Raw genomic sequence first — 17,656 nt, 5'->3', positions numbered from 1 at the left:
CCAGACACACAGCGAGAGACAGCCCCTGTCCCAGCTGAGATCAAGGCCCTGTTGTGCCAACCTCACTCTGGAATCGATCAGCACTGGTGCGGGCAGGGCAGGGGGTGCAGGGCTGGTGCGGGCAGGGGGTGCGGCAGGGGCTGACTGGAGACAGGGCAGGGGGTGCGGGGACGGCTGCAGGCAGGGGCTGGTGCGGGCTGTGCAGGGCAGGGCAGGGGGTATGGGGCTGGTGCGGGCAGGGGTGCAGCAGGGGCTGGCTGTGGGCAGGGGATACGGGTACAGCGGGTACAGCCCACCCTGTATGGTAAGTGCCCCCTCCTGCTCCCTCCTCCACCGGGATAGCAGCAGCAGCCCAGGGCTCGGGGGCTGTTTAAAGGGCCCGGGGTTCCCCTGCTTCTACCGCCCCGGCCCTTTAAATAGCCGCGGGAACCCTGGGGAAGCGGTGGGGCTCCAGAGGCTATTTAAAGGGCCGGGGCGGTAGAAGCAAGGGGAGCCCCGGTCTTTTTAAATAGCCCCCACAGCCCTACCCCAGGGCTCCAGCAGTGGGGCTCTGGTGGCAATTTAAAGGGCCTGGGGCTCCAGCCCCTGCTGGGAGCCCCAGGCCCTTTAAATTGCTTCCTGGGGAAGCCGGGCCACCCGGTACGCCGTACCGGCTCTTGCCAGTACACCGTACCGGGGCTTGGGTGCGGGGCCCGATTCAGGGGAATCGCTGGAATCGGCCTAAAGCCGGCCCTACAGGAACGCCGGGCCCTCAGTCAAGCTAGTCAGACACACTTGTGGCGGGTCGGTAACTGACGCGCTCGAGTCTGCGAAGCCTTGAAATCACTGACACTTTTGTGCGTCTCGTCCGTGCCCTCGCGGAGCGTTTTGGCCCATTCCAGAGCCCGGCCCCTGCCCCAGTGCTGGGATTGCCCTGAAACAGGGGGAAACCAGGACCACCGAGACCACCTAAAAAACCCTGTCATGGGTTTCAGCCTGGGTGACTGCTGAGCTCTCTGGCTTAGCAACCTGGGCTCCCTCGCACTCTGTAAAACTGTGTCAAGCTACAAACCTCTGGCAGGTCCTGCCCTTACACAGCCATCCCCAGGCAGGGACACACCCAGCTGAGTTCCTTGAATGGTCTCCCAGCCCCTCATGAACCAACAATAGAGGCTCCAGCCAGTTCCCCACAGCTCTCTTCAGCCTAGGACCCCAGAGCTACACCGTCCTGCTCTGGTCAGAAATGTGGATTTTAAGTGATTATAAGTAGCGAGGGTAGAGATAAAAAGTGAAATCGCAACTGAGTTCTACAAACTAGACAGGGTTTGAGTCAAGCCGGGTCTCACCCTGATGGTGGTGGTGTTCCTTAATACACAAGCTGAGTTACTGAAATCCACTAGAGAACCACCGAAAGGGGTCTCCAGACCTAAAGAACGCAGACACGCCCCATCAGAAGGGGGCACTCGCTAGAGGTGGGTGCCAGCCCCGTCACACCGATCCACCACTTCCACAAAGGACAGTGGCCGTGCACCCGCCTCCGCATCCGGAGCCGAGTTCCCAGGCACTTCAACCACAGCAGTGTTCTAGGTGAAATATAAACCAGGTCTATTCACTACAGAGCGATGGATTTCCAGGGATTGGGAGCAGTGAGCGCAGAGATCAACGTTGGTTACCTGAGAAATAAAAGTAAAATCGCAACTGAGTTCTCTAAACGAGACAGGATTTGAACCAAGCCGTGTCTCGCGCTGACAGACAATCCAGGCAGGTCACAGCTCCTCCATACACGGCTGGGACTCCCCGTAAGGCTACAGCCCCCTCCCCAGTTCAGTCTTTGTCCTCCAGACATGATTGTGGGAGGAGTGAAGCCAAGTGATGACGTCACTTTCCCTCCTTTATCGTTTCTTCCAGCTTGCTGAAAAGCTCTTTTGCTATGACCTGAGTCAAGCAGCCTCCATTGTCTGCCTGCTCCCTCGGAGAAGTCCCCATTGTCTACGGTTCCTGGGATAGTCCCTGGGCGTGTGGATTCCTTCAATGGGCCATCAGCGCGTCTGGCCGCTCCACTGTTGTACCCGAAAGGCTGGTCGTGGAGGGTTCCCAACCTCCCAACATATTTCAGTAACACACACGTAGCAAAACGTCACAGCTCCCCATGCAATGACAGCACAGCCAATCCAACAGGGTATTCATATTCAACAGATCAAGTCTTTTAAAATGATACCTCACAAGGCAGACTCTGCACAAAAAATATCATAATTATATCACCGTGGTAAAAATGGGGGTTGCATGGTGTTGCTTTGGGGTACAGAGTGTCTCAAGGCCCAAAAGATCAGCTTGGAAGGCAGCTCTGTCCTGCTCCGGAGGAAGCCAGTGTTCTGGGAAACCCGGCAGTCAGGCCCGAGGGGTCGGGCAGCAGCTCCTAAATGCCAGTCACGGCCCCTGGAGAAGGGGGCCTGCGAGGCCCAGCCGCCCCTAAAATCCACTAAGACAAGTGCCCCGTAAAGAACGTGGGGGTCGTACTCTACAAGCACCAGCCCTTGGGTTAGCCGGAGCAGTCAGCTACCGAGGAACCGTATTCCTCGCCGGCTGTGGCAATATTCCCAGGCCCGGGAGCGGCAGGTGGCTCCAAAGAGGAAAAGAAACTGCGTCAGAGGCTTCCAGGCTCGTAAAGGCCATTTAGCCACACTTGCTACTTAGGTGGCAGTGAGGTCCAGTAGTTAGAGTGACTAGGAGTCAGGACTCCTGGGTTCTTTCCCCAGCTGTGGGAGAGGAGCGGGGTCTAGTGGGTTGGAGCAGGGGGCCTGGCAGTCAGGACTCCTGGGTTCTATCCTTATTTCTAGGACGTGAGTGGGGTCTAGTGGGTTAGAGTGGGAGGGGCTGGGAGCCCGGATTCCTGGGTTCTCACCACAACAAGGGGAGGGGAGTGTGGGAGCTGGAAGTCCTGGGTTCTATCCCCATCTCTGACAGAGGAGTGGGGTCTGGAGTCAGGACTCCTGGGGTCTATGCTTGGTTCTACCCCTTTAGAGACCTTCCTCTCGCTCCAAGGGCTGAGTGGCTCCTCAGATGCGTTGAGATCCCAGCTGGCCGGCGCTAGAACAGAACCAAGCCTCATCTCTTCCCCAGGGTCTCTCAGAGCACGGGGGTCGTGGTCCTTCGAACTCTGACTCATAGACTCATAGACTCATAGACTTTAAGGTCAGAAGGGACCATTATGATCATCTGGTCTGACCCCCTGCATGCTGCAGGCCATACAACCGTCCCTACCCCTTCCCTGGACTCTGCTGTTGAAGTCCCCAATCCTGTTTTTAGTGACTTCAATCGGCAGAGACCCTCCTGCTAGAGTTCCCTGCCCCATGCTGCGGAGGAAGGCGAAAAACCTCCAGAGGCTCAGCCAATCTACCCTGGAGGAAAATTCCTTCCCGACCCCAAATGTGGCGATCAGTAAGACCCCGAGCATATAGGCAAGAGTCTCCAGCCCGACCCCGTTAGCCATTATACTATTTACCCACCATTGCTTGGCTTTCCTTGACTACTATGTTTTACCATTAAACCATTCCCTCCATAAACTTATCTAACTTTATCTTAAAACCAGACAGGTCCGTCGCCCCCACCGTTTCCCTCGGAAGGCCGTTCCAATATTTCACCCCTCTGACGGTCAGAAACCTTCGTCTAATTTCAAGTCTGAACTTCCCCACGGCCAGTTTGTATCCATTCGTTCTGGTATCCACGTTAGTACTAAGCTGGAATAATTCTTCTCCCTCCCTTGTATTAATCCCTCTAATATATTTAAAGATAGCAATCATATCCCCTCTCAGCCTTCGCTTTGTCAGACTAAACAACCCAAGCTCCTCTAGTCTCCTTTCGTACGACAGCTTTTCCATTCCTCTGATCATCCTAGTGGCCCTTCTCTGCACCCGTTCCAGTTTGAGTTCATCTTTTTTAAACATGGGAGACCAGAACTGCACACAGTACTCCAAATGAGGTCTCACCAGCGCCTTGTACAACGGAAGCAGCACCTCCTTATCCCTACTAGATATACCTCGCCTAATGCATCCCAAGACAGCATTGGCTTTTTTCACCTCCACGTCACATTGTCGACTCATAGTCATCCTGCGGTCTACAAGGACCCCTAGGTCCTTCTCCTCTTCCGTTACTTCTAACCAATGCGTCCCCATCTTGTAACTAAAATTGTTATTAGTCATCCCCAAATGCATCACCTTACACTTTTCACTATTAAATTTCATCTTATTTCTGATACTCCAATTCACAAGCTCATTCAAGTCTCCCTGCAGGATATCCCTGTCCTCCTCCGAATTTACAACGCCTCCCACCTTCGTATCATCTGCAAATTTTATCAGCCCACTCCTGCAATCGGTTCCGAGGTCAGTTATAAATAGATTAAATAAAATGGGTCCCAAAACCGAACCTTGAGGCACTCCACTAGTAACCTCCCTCCAACCCGACAGTTCACCCTTTAATACAACCCGCTGCATTCTCCCCAGTAACCAATTCCTTATCCACTTCTGGATTTTTATATCGATCCCCATGTTTTTCAGTTTAACCAATAATTCCTCATGGGGTACAGTATCAAACGCTTTACTGAAATCCAGGTATATTAGGTCCACCGCATTTCCCTTATCTAATAAATCCGTTACTTTCTCAAAGAAGGAGATCAGATTCGTTTGGCACGATCTGCCCTTCGTAAAACCATGTTGTAATTTATCGCAATTGCCACTACCCTCCAGGTCCTCAACTAGTTTCTCTTTCAGAATTTTTTCTAACACCTTGCACACTACAGATGTTAGACTAACAGGCCTGTAGTTACCCGGATCACTTTTTTTCCCTTTCTTGAAAATAGGAACCACATTAGCTATTCTCCAGTCTAACGGGACCACCCCCGAATTTACAGATTCATTAAATATTATCGCTAACGGGCCTGCTATTTCCCGCGCCAATTCCTTCAATATTCTCGGATGTAGATCGTCCGGTCCTCCCGACTTAGCCCCATTAAGGCGTTCAAGTTTTGTTTCCACCTCGGATACGGTAATCCCCCATCCCGAATGCCCCTCTATAGTGGTGCTAGTATCCCTAATACCTTCATTGGCCTCATTAAACACCGATGCAAAATATTCATTAAGATATTGCGCCATGCCTAGATTGTCTTTAATCTCCTCTCCGGCAATAGACTTCAGCGGTCCCACTTCTTCTTTCTTTGCTTTCTTCCTATTTATGTGGCTGTAAAACCTCTTACTATTGCTTTTAATTCCCCTCGCTAGGTCCAACTCTACACGGCCTTTGGCCTTTCTCACTCTATCTCTACATTCTCTGACTTCACTTAGGTACATTTCCTTACTGATCCCTCCCCTCTTCCACTCTTTGTACGCTTTCTGTTTTTTCCTAATCGCCCCTTTGAGTCGGTCGCTCATCCAGCTCGGTCTAAATCTCTTGCTTAGTAATCTTTTTCCCTGTTTTGGAATACAGGCCTCCGACAGCTCATGCATCTTTAACTTAAAGTAATCCCAGGCTTCTTCTGCTTTTAAATCCATTAATACGTTTGCCCAGTCCACTTCCCTTACCAGTCCCCTTAGTTTGTTAAAATTGGCCTTTTTAAAATTATAAACCCTAGTCTTTGATTTAATTCTGTTACTCCTTCCATGTATTTTAAACCGAATTAGCTCATGATCACTGGAGCCCAAATTGTCCCCTACTACCACTTCCTCAACAAGGTCCTCACTACTTGCCAGAATCAAATCTAAAATGGCCTCCCCCCTCGTCGGTTCAGTTACCACTTGATGGAGGAATTGATCAGCAAGCACTTCTAGGAACATCTGAGCCCTGTTATTGCTACTAGCGTTTGTTCCCCAATCTATATCCGGGAAGTTAAAGTCCCCCATAATTACACAGTTTCTGTTAGTAATTACTTCTCTAAGCACATTAAATAGTTCCTTATCCATATCCTGGGTCGATCCCGGCGGTCTATAGCACACTCCAAGCACTATCCCCGGAGAGGCTCTAGTAGTCCTATTACCCAGTGTGAGTATTGCCCAGACAGACTCTGTGTTATCTAATCCATCCACTATTATTTCTTTACAGTTTATTTCACTATTGACATACAAGGCCACCCCCCCACCTTTACCTTTGTTCCGGTCTTTCCTAAACAGCGCATACCCCTCCATACCTGTGTTCCAGTCTTGACTGCCATTCCACCACGTTTCCCTTATTCCTACGATATCTGGTTTCAGCTCTTGGACCAAGAGCTCCAATTCCTCCATTTTATTACCTAGGCTTCTGGCATTGGTGTATAAACACCCTAATGTATGTCGTTTAGCCCGTCTCCCATTAGCAGCACTATATGTTGCGGGCCTCCTTGTGTCCGTCCCCCCTGTCCTTCCTATGTCCAATCTGACCCAGCAGCCCCATTTGGCCTGTGGCTGGGGAGTTTCCAGTGGTGAAGGGGTTAATGAGAACAGGCACCAATCACCTTCCTGTTTTCCGGAAAGTGGAAGTTTCTCTGCTGTGGTTGGAAAAGAAAGTGGAAGGCTCCAGTGTATAAACTGTGGACAGAGCCAGGGACACAACCCAGGAGTCCTGGTTCCCAGCCCCCGCTGCTCTAACCACTAGACTCCCCTCCCTTCCCCTCCCCGAGCCAATGAGAGAACCCAGGAGTCCTGACTCCCAGCCACCTCTGCTCTAACCAATAGAATCCACTCCTCTCCCAGAGCCAGAACCCGGGAGTCCTGGCTTCCAGCCCCCGCTGCTCTAACCACTAGACCTCACTCCCCTCCCCAAGACAGGGATAGAACCCAGGAGTCCTGACTCCCAGCCCCCTGCTCTAACCACTAGACCCCACTCCCTTCCCAGAGCCAGGGACGGAACCTAGGAGTCCTGGCTCCCAGCCCCCCTGCTCTAACCACTAGACCCCACTCCCTTCCCAGAGCCAGGGACAGAACCTAGGAGTCCTGGCTCCCAGCTCTGCTCTAATCTTCTTATCACTGGACTTTCCCCTCATCTGAACAGAAGATTTGTTGTCTCTATTTAGCAGGAAGTTCCTCCTGGCTCCTTTTCGTCCCTGAGCATTGCTGTGTGCCCGGGCTGCAGTTCCAGAATGGCATGAGTGAGTCTTTATCGTTTATCTGCCAGAACTGCCTTGGTTAGTGTCAGCAGTGGGATCAGACCAGCCCCCCAGCCCAGGTAAGAGCTGCTGTTTGCAGAGCTCCCCATCTCCGCAGCTTCCCTTGTTTTCTGCCTCAGTTTTCCCCAGCAGTGACAGCCGTCTCTCTCAGCTGCTGGGAGACGTGCTTCTTCCACGTAACTAGGCACTGCCTAGCAGCTCAAAGTGCGATGGGGCAAAAAAGGGCCCAAGGCGATCCTCAGACGTGTAAACAGGGGAGTCCTCAGTAGAGGTGGGGAGGGGTTTTTAGCCTCCATCTAAGGCACCAGTGAGAGTGCCACTGGGACGCTGCGTCCAGCTCTGGTGCACGTATCTTTAAAAGGATGTTGAACAGCTGCAGAGGGGGCAGAGAAGTGCAGCAGAAAGGGCCTGACAGAGAGACACCTGACCGAGCTCCAGCTGCTGAACTGGTCAAAGAGATGAGCGAGAGGTAACTTAAGCAGCGTGGATAAGGACCTTCCCGGGCAGGAAACCCTGGGTCATCAAGAGCTCTCAAATCTCGTGGAGAACGGACACCTAAGCCAGGCTCATTCCAGTTCGAAATCAGGCACACTTCCCAGGACGGCGGTGAATTCTCTGTCTCTTGGCATCTTCAGATCTAGACTGCCAGCCTTGCTGGAATATGTTTATTGGGTTTAATGCAGGGGGAGCTGGGAGTCAGGGCACCCAGCTTGAATCCCCAGCACTGGGAGGGGAGTGGGGTCTAGTGGGTTAGAGCAGGCAGGGGCTGGGCATCAGGACTCCTGGGTTCAATGACCAGGCAGTTTCTCTCACTCAGCATCGCTCAGCAACATTGGAGCTGGCTGATGGGGTGGAGATTGTGGGCTGTGAGAAGGAAACAAAACTTAGGATGGGGAGAGCAGGGTCTGTGTCCACATAATGGACACTTTCCTCTGGGGCCCCCATCTCGTGGAGTCAGCGAAGGAGCTGAGCTGGGCTGGAGTGAGCCCTTCGAGGGAGGAGGTGATGCAGAGAACAGGTGAGGGCTAATTTAAGCAGAGCCCCCTGACTGCATGGGGAATACAACTGTCTGTCTGTCCCCATCCACACCCAGCTATCTATACACCTCTATCCTTACACCCCCCTCTATCTATCTTATCCAGCTATCATCTATCTCTCTATCCCCAGACACACCCACTCTATCTATGTATTATAGCAAGGTGCCAACTCTGCTAAAGTTAACAGCAGCTTTCGGTTTACAGGCCACTCCTAAGTGCTCTAAAATCCACATGCTCTTTCCAATTGTCTTAGCAATTTGCTGTTCTTCATGGAGGAGAGTTAAAGCGCTACATGTGGGGTCATTGGCGCTAGTTTGCTGAGATACAGCCCCTGCCCCTCCCCTTCAAGTTCAGAGATTCTCCCAATGGGTTTTTTGTGCATACTTGCCTTCTAAAGATCTGATGGCTTAATGGGGGTGTGGAGGGGAGAGGGAGATGGAAATGATGGTGGGAAGGGGGCTACATATTGCAGGGGATGGGGAAGGAGAGGGATACACCAGCCTTTCTAACAAGCTTAAAGTTCCTGTAACCATCATGTAATAAAACTGCCCCGTTTCTGGGGCACAGACCTGGTCGGAGATTTCTCTCTCCAGCCCTGCGGGCAATGACATGTTGCAGGTGGTTCAAAGCATGGCCATTCACTCCATTCCACTGCCACGAAGCATGCAGCGCAGCCATCCGTAGGGTTGCCAACTTTCTGACCGAACAAAACTGAACACCCTTGCCCTGCCCCTTCTCTGAGGTGTCGTCCCGCTCCCTCCTCCCTCCATCGCTTGCTCTCCTCCACCCTCACTCACTCATTCATTTTCAACGGGCTAGGGAGAGCTGGTGAGGGTCCCTTTTCGACCGGGTGTTCGGTTGAAAACTGGACACCTAGCAACCTAGCGCTTAGCAAGCACGTAGTGGCTGTATGGCCTTGCGGAGAGAACAGCAGATTGGAGCTCGGAAAACCTGGGCCATATTCCCAACTGCCACCTACCTGCTGGGTGACCTAGGCCAAGTCATTGCCCAGCTCTGTGCCTCGGTTTCCCCATCTATATGATAGAGGCCATTGTGATCATCTAGCCAGGCCTCCTGGATAACACAGGCCTGAGAACTGCTCCCAAAATAATTCCTGGAGGAAATATTTTAGAAAGCTATCCCATCTTGATTTAGAAATGGTCAGCAATGGAAACTCCACCACGACCCTTGGTAAATTATTCCAGTGGTTCCACCCTTCCTGTTAAAAATTGATGCCTTATTTCCAGTCTGAACTGGTCTAGCTTCAACTTCCAGTCGTTGGCTCTTGCTCGTCCGTTGTCTGCTACATTGAAGAACCCCATTATTAAACATTTGTTCCCTGTGTCGGTGCTGGTAGACTGGGATCAAGTCACCCCTTAACTTTTCTCCTTGTTAAGCTGTGCCTGTCTCTGCCGCCAGTCTACAACTCATACATCCCCACCCCGAAGACGGCCGTGCAGGACCGTCAGCAGCGTCAGAGAGCAGGGATTTGCCGGCTTTGCTTTTGTCCTCGCTCCTGGCAGGTGCTCAGTGAACTCCTTGCACTGGACTCAGTCCGCTCGATGGCTGCATCTGCCAGCCCCTTTGAGACCTTTTCATATTGAGTGGCAAAAAAATTGGTCAACGCACGGTTAAGGATGCCCGGGGGTATCTCGTGCCCGTGCAGAGCATCAAGTTCAGCCAAATGCAGCTCTCTGCAAGCCAGCAAATGCAGAGGGAAGGTAAATGCCCAGACAGCCTTATCTTTGCCCCTGGGGCTATCAGTAGCCACGGGGAATTCTCGGCATGCAGTCCAGCTGCAATGCAGGGTGGAGGGATTAGACGGAGCATCTTGACAGAGCTGTGGTTGTGATCTGGGTGGTCTGGGGTGATCCGGAGGTATATATGGGCCCCTCTCACTGCCCCCCGCCCCCCATGCGTGTGATCCAAGGAAAGAGGGGAACGCATACCTTGAGAGACCCAGTATGTCCAATTTTGGCAGAATTCGATTTCTATTTTTTAAATACTTTTGATAGACAATACCAATGTTTATTTTGAAGCATTTCCCCCTATTTTTATAAATTTAAATGTTCCCCATTGCACACAATTATGGGGTTTAAGCCTTTTCCCCCTAATTTTTATTTACTCAAATGTTCATAGTTGTGGGAAGTTATAGCGGGGTGGGATCAGACAATAGGGGAGGGTCGGACAATAATTATTTAATGTCAGTTTCACTGTATCCTTCCAGTTCTGGTCGCCCCACTCAGAAAGGAGATAGTGGATCTGGAAAAGGTTCAGACAAGGGGAACAAAGATGCGCAAGAGTCTGGAACAGTTTGCAGATGAGGAGAGACTAAAAAGATTAGGGTGGTTCAGCTTAGAGAAGAGGCGACTGAGGGGGGATATGATTGAGGGCTATAAAATCATGAAGGGGGGTGGAGTAAGTGACCAGAGAAGTGTTATTTACCCTTTCCCACAATACAAAAAACCAGGGGTCACCCGGTGAAATGAACAGGCAGCAGGGTCAGTATAAACAAGAGGAAGTGCTTTTTCACACAACAAGGCTCCGTTAACCCATGGAACTCATTGCCAGGGGACGTTGTAAAGTGTAAAGGGATGCAGCCTCTAAATCTCTGACTGCCAGAAGCTGGGAGGGGAAGTTGGGGTGTATCTCTCCAAAATTACCCTGTTCTGTACACACACACCCCCAAGCCCTCATGTTGGTCATTGCTGGAGACAGGATACTGAGCTAGACGGACCATTGGTCTGCCCCGGGATAGCAGCTGTTATGTTCTTATGACAATATATGCTGCGATTCAAAAAGTGAAACTTCCCCACCCTTAAAACACAAACTTGCAGCTTTGCATGTCAACATACACTCAGCAAATACCTTGAAATCAAACTCCAGTTGTGCCCGGGGCAGCGTTCCTCTTACTTTTTGATCAATTTTGATCATCATAGATGGAAATGTCGGCTAGTGGGTCGATGGGTGTGACGTGATCCTCAGGGTACAACAAGAAGAACAGGAGTACTTGTGGCACCTTAGAGACTAACAAATTTATTAGAGCATAAGCTTTCGTGGACTACAGCCCACTTCTTCGGATGCATATAGAATGGAACATATATTGAGGAGATATATATACACACATACAGAGAGCATAAACAGGTGGGAGTTGTCTTACCAACTCTGAGAGGCCAATTAATTAAGAGAAAAAAAACTTTGGAAGTGATAATCAAGATAGCCCAGTACAGACAGGTTGATAAGAAGTGTGAGAGTACTTACAAGGGGAGATAGATTCAATGTTTGTAATGGCTCAGCCATTCCCAGTCCTTATTCAAACCGGAGTTGATTGTGTCTAGTTTGCATATCAATTCCAGCTCAGCAGTCTCTCGTTGGAGTCTGTTTTTGAAGTTTTTCTGTTGTAAGATAGCCACCCGCAGGTCTGTCATTGAATGACCAGACAGGTTAAAGTGTTCTCCCACTAGTTTTTGAGTATTTTGATTCCTGATGTCAGATTTGTGTCCATTAATTCTTTTGCGTAGAGACTGTCCGGTTTGGCCATTACAAACATTGAATCTATCTCCCCTTGTAAGTATTCTCACACTTCTTATCAACCTGTCTGTACTGGGCTATCTTGATTATCACTTCAAAAGTTTTTTTTCTCTCAATTAATTGGCCTCTCAGAGTTGGTAAGACAACTCCCACCTGTTTATGCTCTCTGTATGTGTGTATATATATCTCCTCAATATATGTTCCATTCTATGCATCCGAAGAAGTGGGCTGTAGTCCACGAAAGCTTATGCTCTAATAAATTTGTTAGTCTCTAAGGTGCCACAAGTACTCCTGTTCTTTTTTTTTGCGGATACAGACTAACACGACTGCTACTCTGAAATCAGGGTACAACGTGGAACTGAGGTACTGCTGTGCCTGCTTAACTCTCCGGCCTGGGCTGTCTCTCCCAAAGCTGTGCCAGTCACAAGCAGCAATCCCCTCCAGGCGCTGCGATCACTCAGCCACCAGCAGGTGGAGCCCCACGCCCAGCTAAATTGCACCAAGACTCCCTGAGCCACTCATGAATCATACAGAGACAGGCACCAGCCATTCACCCCAGCCCAATGCCTTGCACCCCAGAAACATACCATCTGACACGGCTCATGACTACCTTGGACAGTGAAAGCTCACTAATTAGTTCACCACTTCGTCAAAGGGTAGGGGACGTGCAGCAGCCCCTGTTAAGCTGAGCTAAGATTCCCCGAGCACTTCCACCAAAACACACCGTTTTAGGGAAAATATAAAACAGATGTATTAACTACAGAGAGCTGGATTTTAAGTGATCATAAGTAGCAGGCCTAGAGGTCAGAGTTGGTTATGTAGAAATAAAAATAAATTCGCCGTCTACATTCTACAGACTAAGCAAGATTTGGATCAAGCAGTTTCTCACCCTAATAGATGTTACAGGCAGCTCACAGTTCTTGACACACAGGCTGGATTCCCTCTCAGCCTGGGACCAATCTCCTCAGTTCCAAGTCTTTGTTTTCCAGACTATCTTCCAGGTGTTGAGATGGGGACGGGGAGAGGCCAAGAGGTGATGTCACCGACCCTCATTTATACTTTCTCTCCAGCTGCTAGAAAGATCCTTGCCCTGACGTAGGGGTCAGGCAGCGCCCACTGCATATGTGCCCTCTCTGAGGAGTGTGGATTCTTCCTGATGGGCCATGATCGCCTGTCTGGCCAGCGATTGCTGCGCCTTTGTTGCCACTGAAAGGCCGGCTGTGGGCGTCTCCCAACGTCACAACATATTCCAGTAACACACACGTAGGAAAACATCATAGCTCCCCATACAGGGCTAGCACGTACAATCCAACAGGGTATTAATGTTCAACACAGCAAGACTTTTTAAACAATACCTCACACCGCATGCATTGTATAAAACCCTTCGTAACCGTGCTGAACCCGCCTGGAGGTTCCCGGGTGCGATTTTGAGGTATGGAGTGCCTGGTGGGTACGGGGAAATCAACGTCGCTCGACAGCGGATGAAAACTGAATGCTTTGCATTGCGTAGGGTGTGTCCGTAGCAGGGCACTGGCTTATCCTGCGGTGGGGATTGGCAGCTGTGGGGCAGGAGAGGACCCTGGTCTGTGGGTTTAAAGAAGGGGAAGTGAAAGGCGAGTTAGATGGTGTGGGGCACGTGAGGGGAAGGCGCTGAAAGGGCTGTGAAATGTAGCTGCCAGCTTCTCAACCTTTTTGCTACCAGGCTTGCTGCCTTCCTAGACTGTCAGGGAGATCTCAGGGACTGGTCATTGAGAAAGACTGGGCTACCTGGCTTGTAGGAGGGGGCAGGCAGCTCCTGGTAAATACATGGCACAGGTGGTGGGGGGGGGGTTGTGTTATGGGTGAAGGGGGCATGGCACAAAAAGGCAGCGTGAAGGTGGCACACGGGCGTGGACCCAAGTGCTGTATTTCCTGGTCTGCAGAGGCTGGTTGATCTTGGTGTTCGGGAAGGGCCCAAGTTCCCCCCCGGGCAGCCTTAGCTCTGCGTCAGAAAACTGTTTTGAGGCTGAATCAGGCTAATTGCAGGTTCTCTCCATCCATGGTCTGGGTGGGATCTCGCTAGGGTCGCCCCTGGCCGCCCTGCCGCAGTCCCTGGGTGGCTTGGGCCACTTCGCCCAGCCCGGCTGCGGCACTGGGGGACGACCGCCCTGCGGCACCTGCAGGCAGCTCCATGTGCCCCGCGGGGCGGCCCCCAGCCCGAGTGTCCCGCACTCGGAGCCTGCCCGGGCATAAGGTGCAGGCGCTGCTCCCCGACGCAAACCGCAGCGGCCCCAGGGCGCCCCCCACGCAGGACGTGCTGCTGCTGCCAGGGCCGGCTCTAGGCTTTTGCCTGCCCCCAAGCGCAAAAAAAAAAAAAAAAAAAGAGGCTGGCTGGAATGCCGCCCCTGAAAATGTGCCGCCCCAAGCCCCTGCTTGGTTTGCAGGTGCCTGGAGCCGGCCCTGGAACTATTGTGTCATGTGATGAAACCTCCAGGTACACGTCCCAGCCAAACTGGCAAGCCTAGATCTCGCTCTCTTTCCAGCCCAGGTTTCCCTTCACTGCAGCCCTTTATCTGTGCCCTGCCCACCCCCGCCCCGGCCAGTGTGAAGGGACAGCTGGGGTCATGGCCCCCTCCCCATCTTTCATTTCCTCCCTCTCGCTCTCGGCGGTCCCTCACCATCTCCCCTACCTGGGACGGGGAGGCTGGTCTGTGACCATCCCTGTTTCCCATCTGGCTTCCCACCAGCTCCCTCCCCCCTGAGGATCAGGCCCCAGGGACCCCCCAGCAATGGCGCTTATCCGGATCGCAAGCGTCATCCTGGCTCTGCTCAGCCTGGCGCTGCTGGTGGAGGCCCTGGTCTCAGACAACTGGGTGAAGGTTAATGAAGCAGAGGGGAGGCATTTTGGGCTGTGGAAGAGATGTGTGTCGCAGATTTGCATCTTGCATCTAACCAGAGTACCAGGTAAGGAAGCTGTGGGTCCCGTCCCCAGCTCTGGGAGGGGAGTGGGGTCTAGTGGTTAGAGCGGGTTGGAGGCTGGGAACCAGGACTCCTGGGTTTTCTCCCCAGCTCTGGGAGGGGAGTGAGGTCTAGTGGTTAGAGCGGGTTGGAGGCTGGGAACCAGGACTCCTGGGTTTTCTCCCCAGCTCTGGGAGGGGAGTGGGGTCTAGTGGTTAGGGCGGGTTGGAGGCTGGGAACCAGGACTCCTGGGTTTTCTCCCCAGCTCTGGGAGGGGAGTGGGGTCTAGTGGTTAGAGCGGGGTGGAGGCTGGGAACCAGGACTCCTGGGTTTTCTCCCCAGCTCTGGGAGGGGAGCGGGGTCTAGTGGGTAAAACCGGGGGGCGGTAGTGGTGGTGGTAACCAGGACTCCTGGGGTCTTTCCCCAGCCCGGGGGTGAGGGGAGAGACAGGGGAGTGGGGTCTAGTGGATTAGAGCAGAGGGGCTGGGAGCCAGGTTCTCTCCCCAGCTCTCGGAGAGGACAGACGAGTGGGGTCTAGTGGCTTAGAGGGCTGGGAGTCAGGACTCCTGGGTTCTGTGCAGTTACTGATTTAACCCCTTCCCCGCTCCACAGGTTTCTTCCACACCATCAGGTTTTTCATGATCCTGGCCATGTTCGCCGGGTTTCTCTCCTTCTTCGCTCTCATCGCCTCCTTCTTTTGCTCCCACTTTCGCTCCGTGTCCCTGATCCTGGTCTCCACCATGGGCAGCTTCAGTGCAGGTACCGCACCCACAGGGCCCCCACCTCGCCGGCCAGTCCCGGACCACGGGTCCCACAGCTCTATGGATATTGTGGATCCCCCACAGCCAGCCCTGGGGAGGATGCCCCTCTCCCCTGGGATCCTGCCCTGGGCTCTGGCAGCTCCCCCTGGTGGTGGGCCGGGGCAGGGGCTGGGACTGAGCGTGGGCCGCACTAAGGGGTGTCCTTGCTGTTCCCTTTGCCCCAGGACTCTGTGCCATGATCGCGCTGGTCGTGTTCGCCAATACTGATTGCCAGCTTGTCATGCCAGGAATGCTCTCCTACAGTTGGTCCTATGGCCTGGGCTGGCTGTCCTTCTTCCTGTATCTTGGAACTGGTGAGCGCACCTAGGGCTCTGTGGGCTGAGATGCAGCCATCTCTGGGGTGGGGCAGCTGGGGAACAGCCACACATAACATCACGTGGGGATGGCTTGCCTACCACTGAGATGCAGCCACCTCTGGGATGGGGCAGCTGGGGAACAGCCACACAAAACCTCACATGGGGATGGCTTGCCCACCACTGAGATGCAGCCACCTCTGGGGTGGGGCAGCTGGGGAACAACCACACATAACATCACATGAGGATGGCTTGCCCACCACTGAGATGCAGCCACCTCTGGAGTGGGGCAGCAGGGGAACAGCCACACAAAACCTCACATGGGGATGGCTTGCCCACCACTGAGATGCAGCCACCTCTGGGGTGGGGCAGCTGGGGAACAACCACACATAACATCACATGAGGAAGGCTTGCCCACCACTGAGATGCAGCCACCTCTGGGGTGGGGCAGCTGGGGAACAACCACACATAACATCACATGAGGATGGCTTGCCCACCACTGAGATGCAGCCACCTCTGGGGCGGGGCAGCTGGGGACCAGTGGATGATGCTTCCATTGGTTCCGTCACGGTCCTGAGCCCATTTCTCTCCTCTGCCCCAGGTGCGGTAACGCTGCTCACCCCGGGATCCTCCTACAGCCGAGTGTGAGGCCCACACTGCCCCCTAGGGATGGAGCTGGGAGGGCTGGATGGAGCTTGCAGCGTCGTGGGGATGAACCTCGAGCAGGGTGTGTGAACTTGTGTGTCTGTCTGTCTGTCCTACTACCCTCTGCTGGAGGGGATGAGCCCTGCTGTGTGTATATGTCACTCTGGGCTCCCACAACCCCCCATCACAGCGATTGCCCCCCCTCCATACAGCCCCCCTGCCCTCCTCTCTTCTTCCCGGGACCCCCAGCTGAACCCTATTTCTTCCATGGAGATTAAAGGGCCTGTCCTCTAAGCCTTCTGTCTGGGGATTTCTGGCCCCTCAACAACACCCCCATCCCTCCCACTCCCCTGGGGTGAGTGTCAAAGACAGGCAGGATGCCTGGGTTCTCTCCCCAGCTCAGGGAAGGGAATGGGGTCTAGTGGGTCAGAGCAGGGAAGGGGGGTCAGGACTCCTGGGTTCTATTCCTAGTGCTGGGAGGAGCGGGGAGACGACCAATGAGAGCAGGGGCGTCGGTTCTGATCACATCAGCTCTGGGAGCTCACGCTCGGTTTCTGGGGGTGTTGGGGCTGCAATGTTATAAAACACTCCCTGTCCAAAGTTGCTTCGCCGCTGACCCTGACCAGGCTCCAGGGGGCTGAGGTGTTCAGTCGCTGACATCTGCAGTGTCAGAGACGGAAGGGGTGGGCAGGGGGGTGACTCAAACCGGGGGAGGCCGGGGAAAGAGATGGGCAGGTAGCCAGGGTAAATCAGGGACTGAGTAGATGGAGGGTTTTTTCCTTTCTTAGATGCTAGTTTTTGAAATGATGTGGAAAATATCCCCCCAAATTCTGGCTTTTACATCTAGATCCAGCTCTAAAATCAGGCACTTTTAGCCTTTTTAAAATTTCAGTCATTCCCGAATTCACCGCAGAGATTTCACGGGGGTGGAGAAAGGTGACAGGCCGGCAAAAGAATTAATATTGGGAGATCAATAACTGCTAGCAGTTGGTAAATGTGAGTGGGAGCAGAGATTCCATTTGAAAAACCCTGCTGTGGAGAGCAGCTTAGAGCTAAGCACGGAAGATTAGATTTTTACTGGTAAATGTCAGTAAAGTTTTATTTAATCCTTTCACGCCGTGCTGTAATCTGCTTTCAACAATGCCGATTTCACTGTTTACACACAAACGGACGAGAAAGTATTTCCTCATTGGTATTAATCAAAGTTTACAGCCAGGCAAAGGAAGAAAAATGCTGATGAAGAATTTCTTTGAGTCAAAATCCAGCGATCTGGACTTTTGAACT

At 52.7% G+C, this 17,656-nt stretch overlaps 1 protein-coding gene across 1 annotated transcript; it reads left to right on the top strand.

Annotated features, from left to right (window-relative positions):
- The first annotated feature begins 7,032 nt into the window (after positions 1-7,032).
- Positions 7,033-16,663, top strand: LOC101944189 (protein NKG7-like). The gene is made up of 5 exons (XM_024114109.2): positions 7,033-7,167; positions 14,403-14,619; positions 15,226-15,372; positions 15,599-15,727; positions 16,329-16,663. Exons 2-5 carry the CDS (start codon positions 14,445-14,447, stop codon positions 16,373-16,375), a joined length of 498 nt encoding a protein of 165 aa, XP_023969877.1. The 5' UTR covers positions 7,033-7,167; positions 14,403-14,444; the 3' UTR covers positions 16,376-16,663.
- Positions 16,664-17,656: the final 993 nt, after the last annotated feature.

This window comes from Chrysemys picta, chromosome 20 (assembly GCF_011386835.1).
Source record: "Chrysemys picta bellii isolate R12L10 chromosome 20, ASM1138683v2, whole genome shotgun sequence".
NCBI classification, from domain to species: Eukaryota; Metazoa; Chordata; order Testudines; family Emydidae; genus Chrysemys; species Chrysemys picta.
Note: the sequence above shows the minus strand (reverse complement) of the source record. Positions and strands in the feature narration are given on the sequence as shown.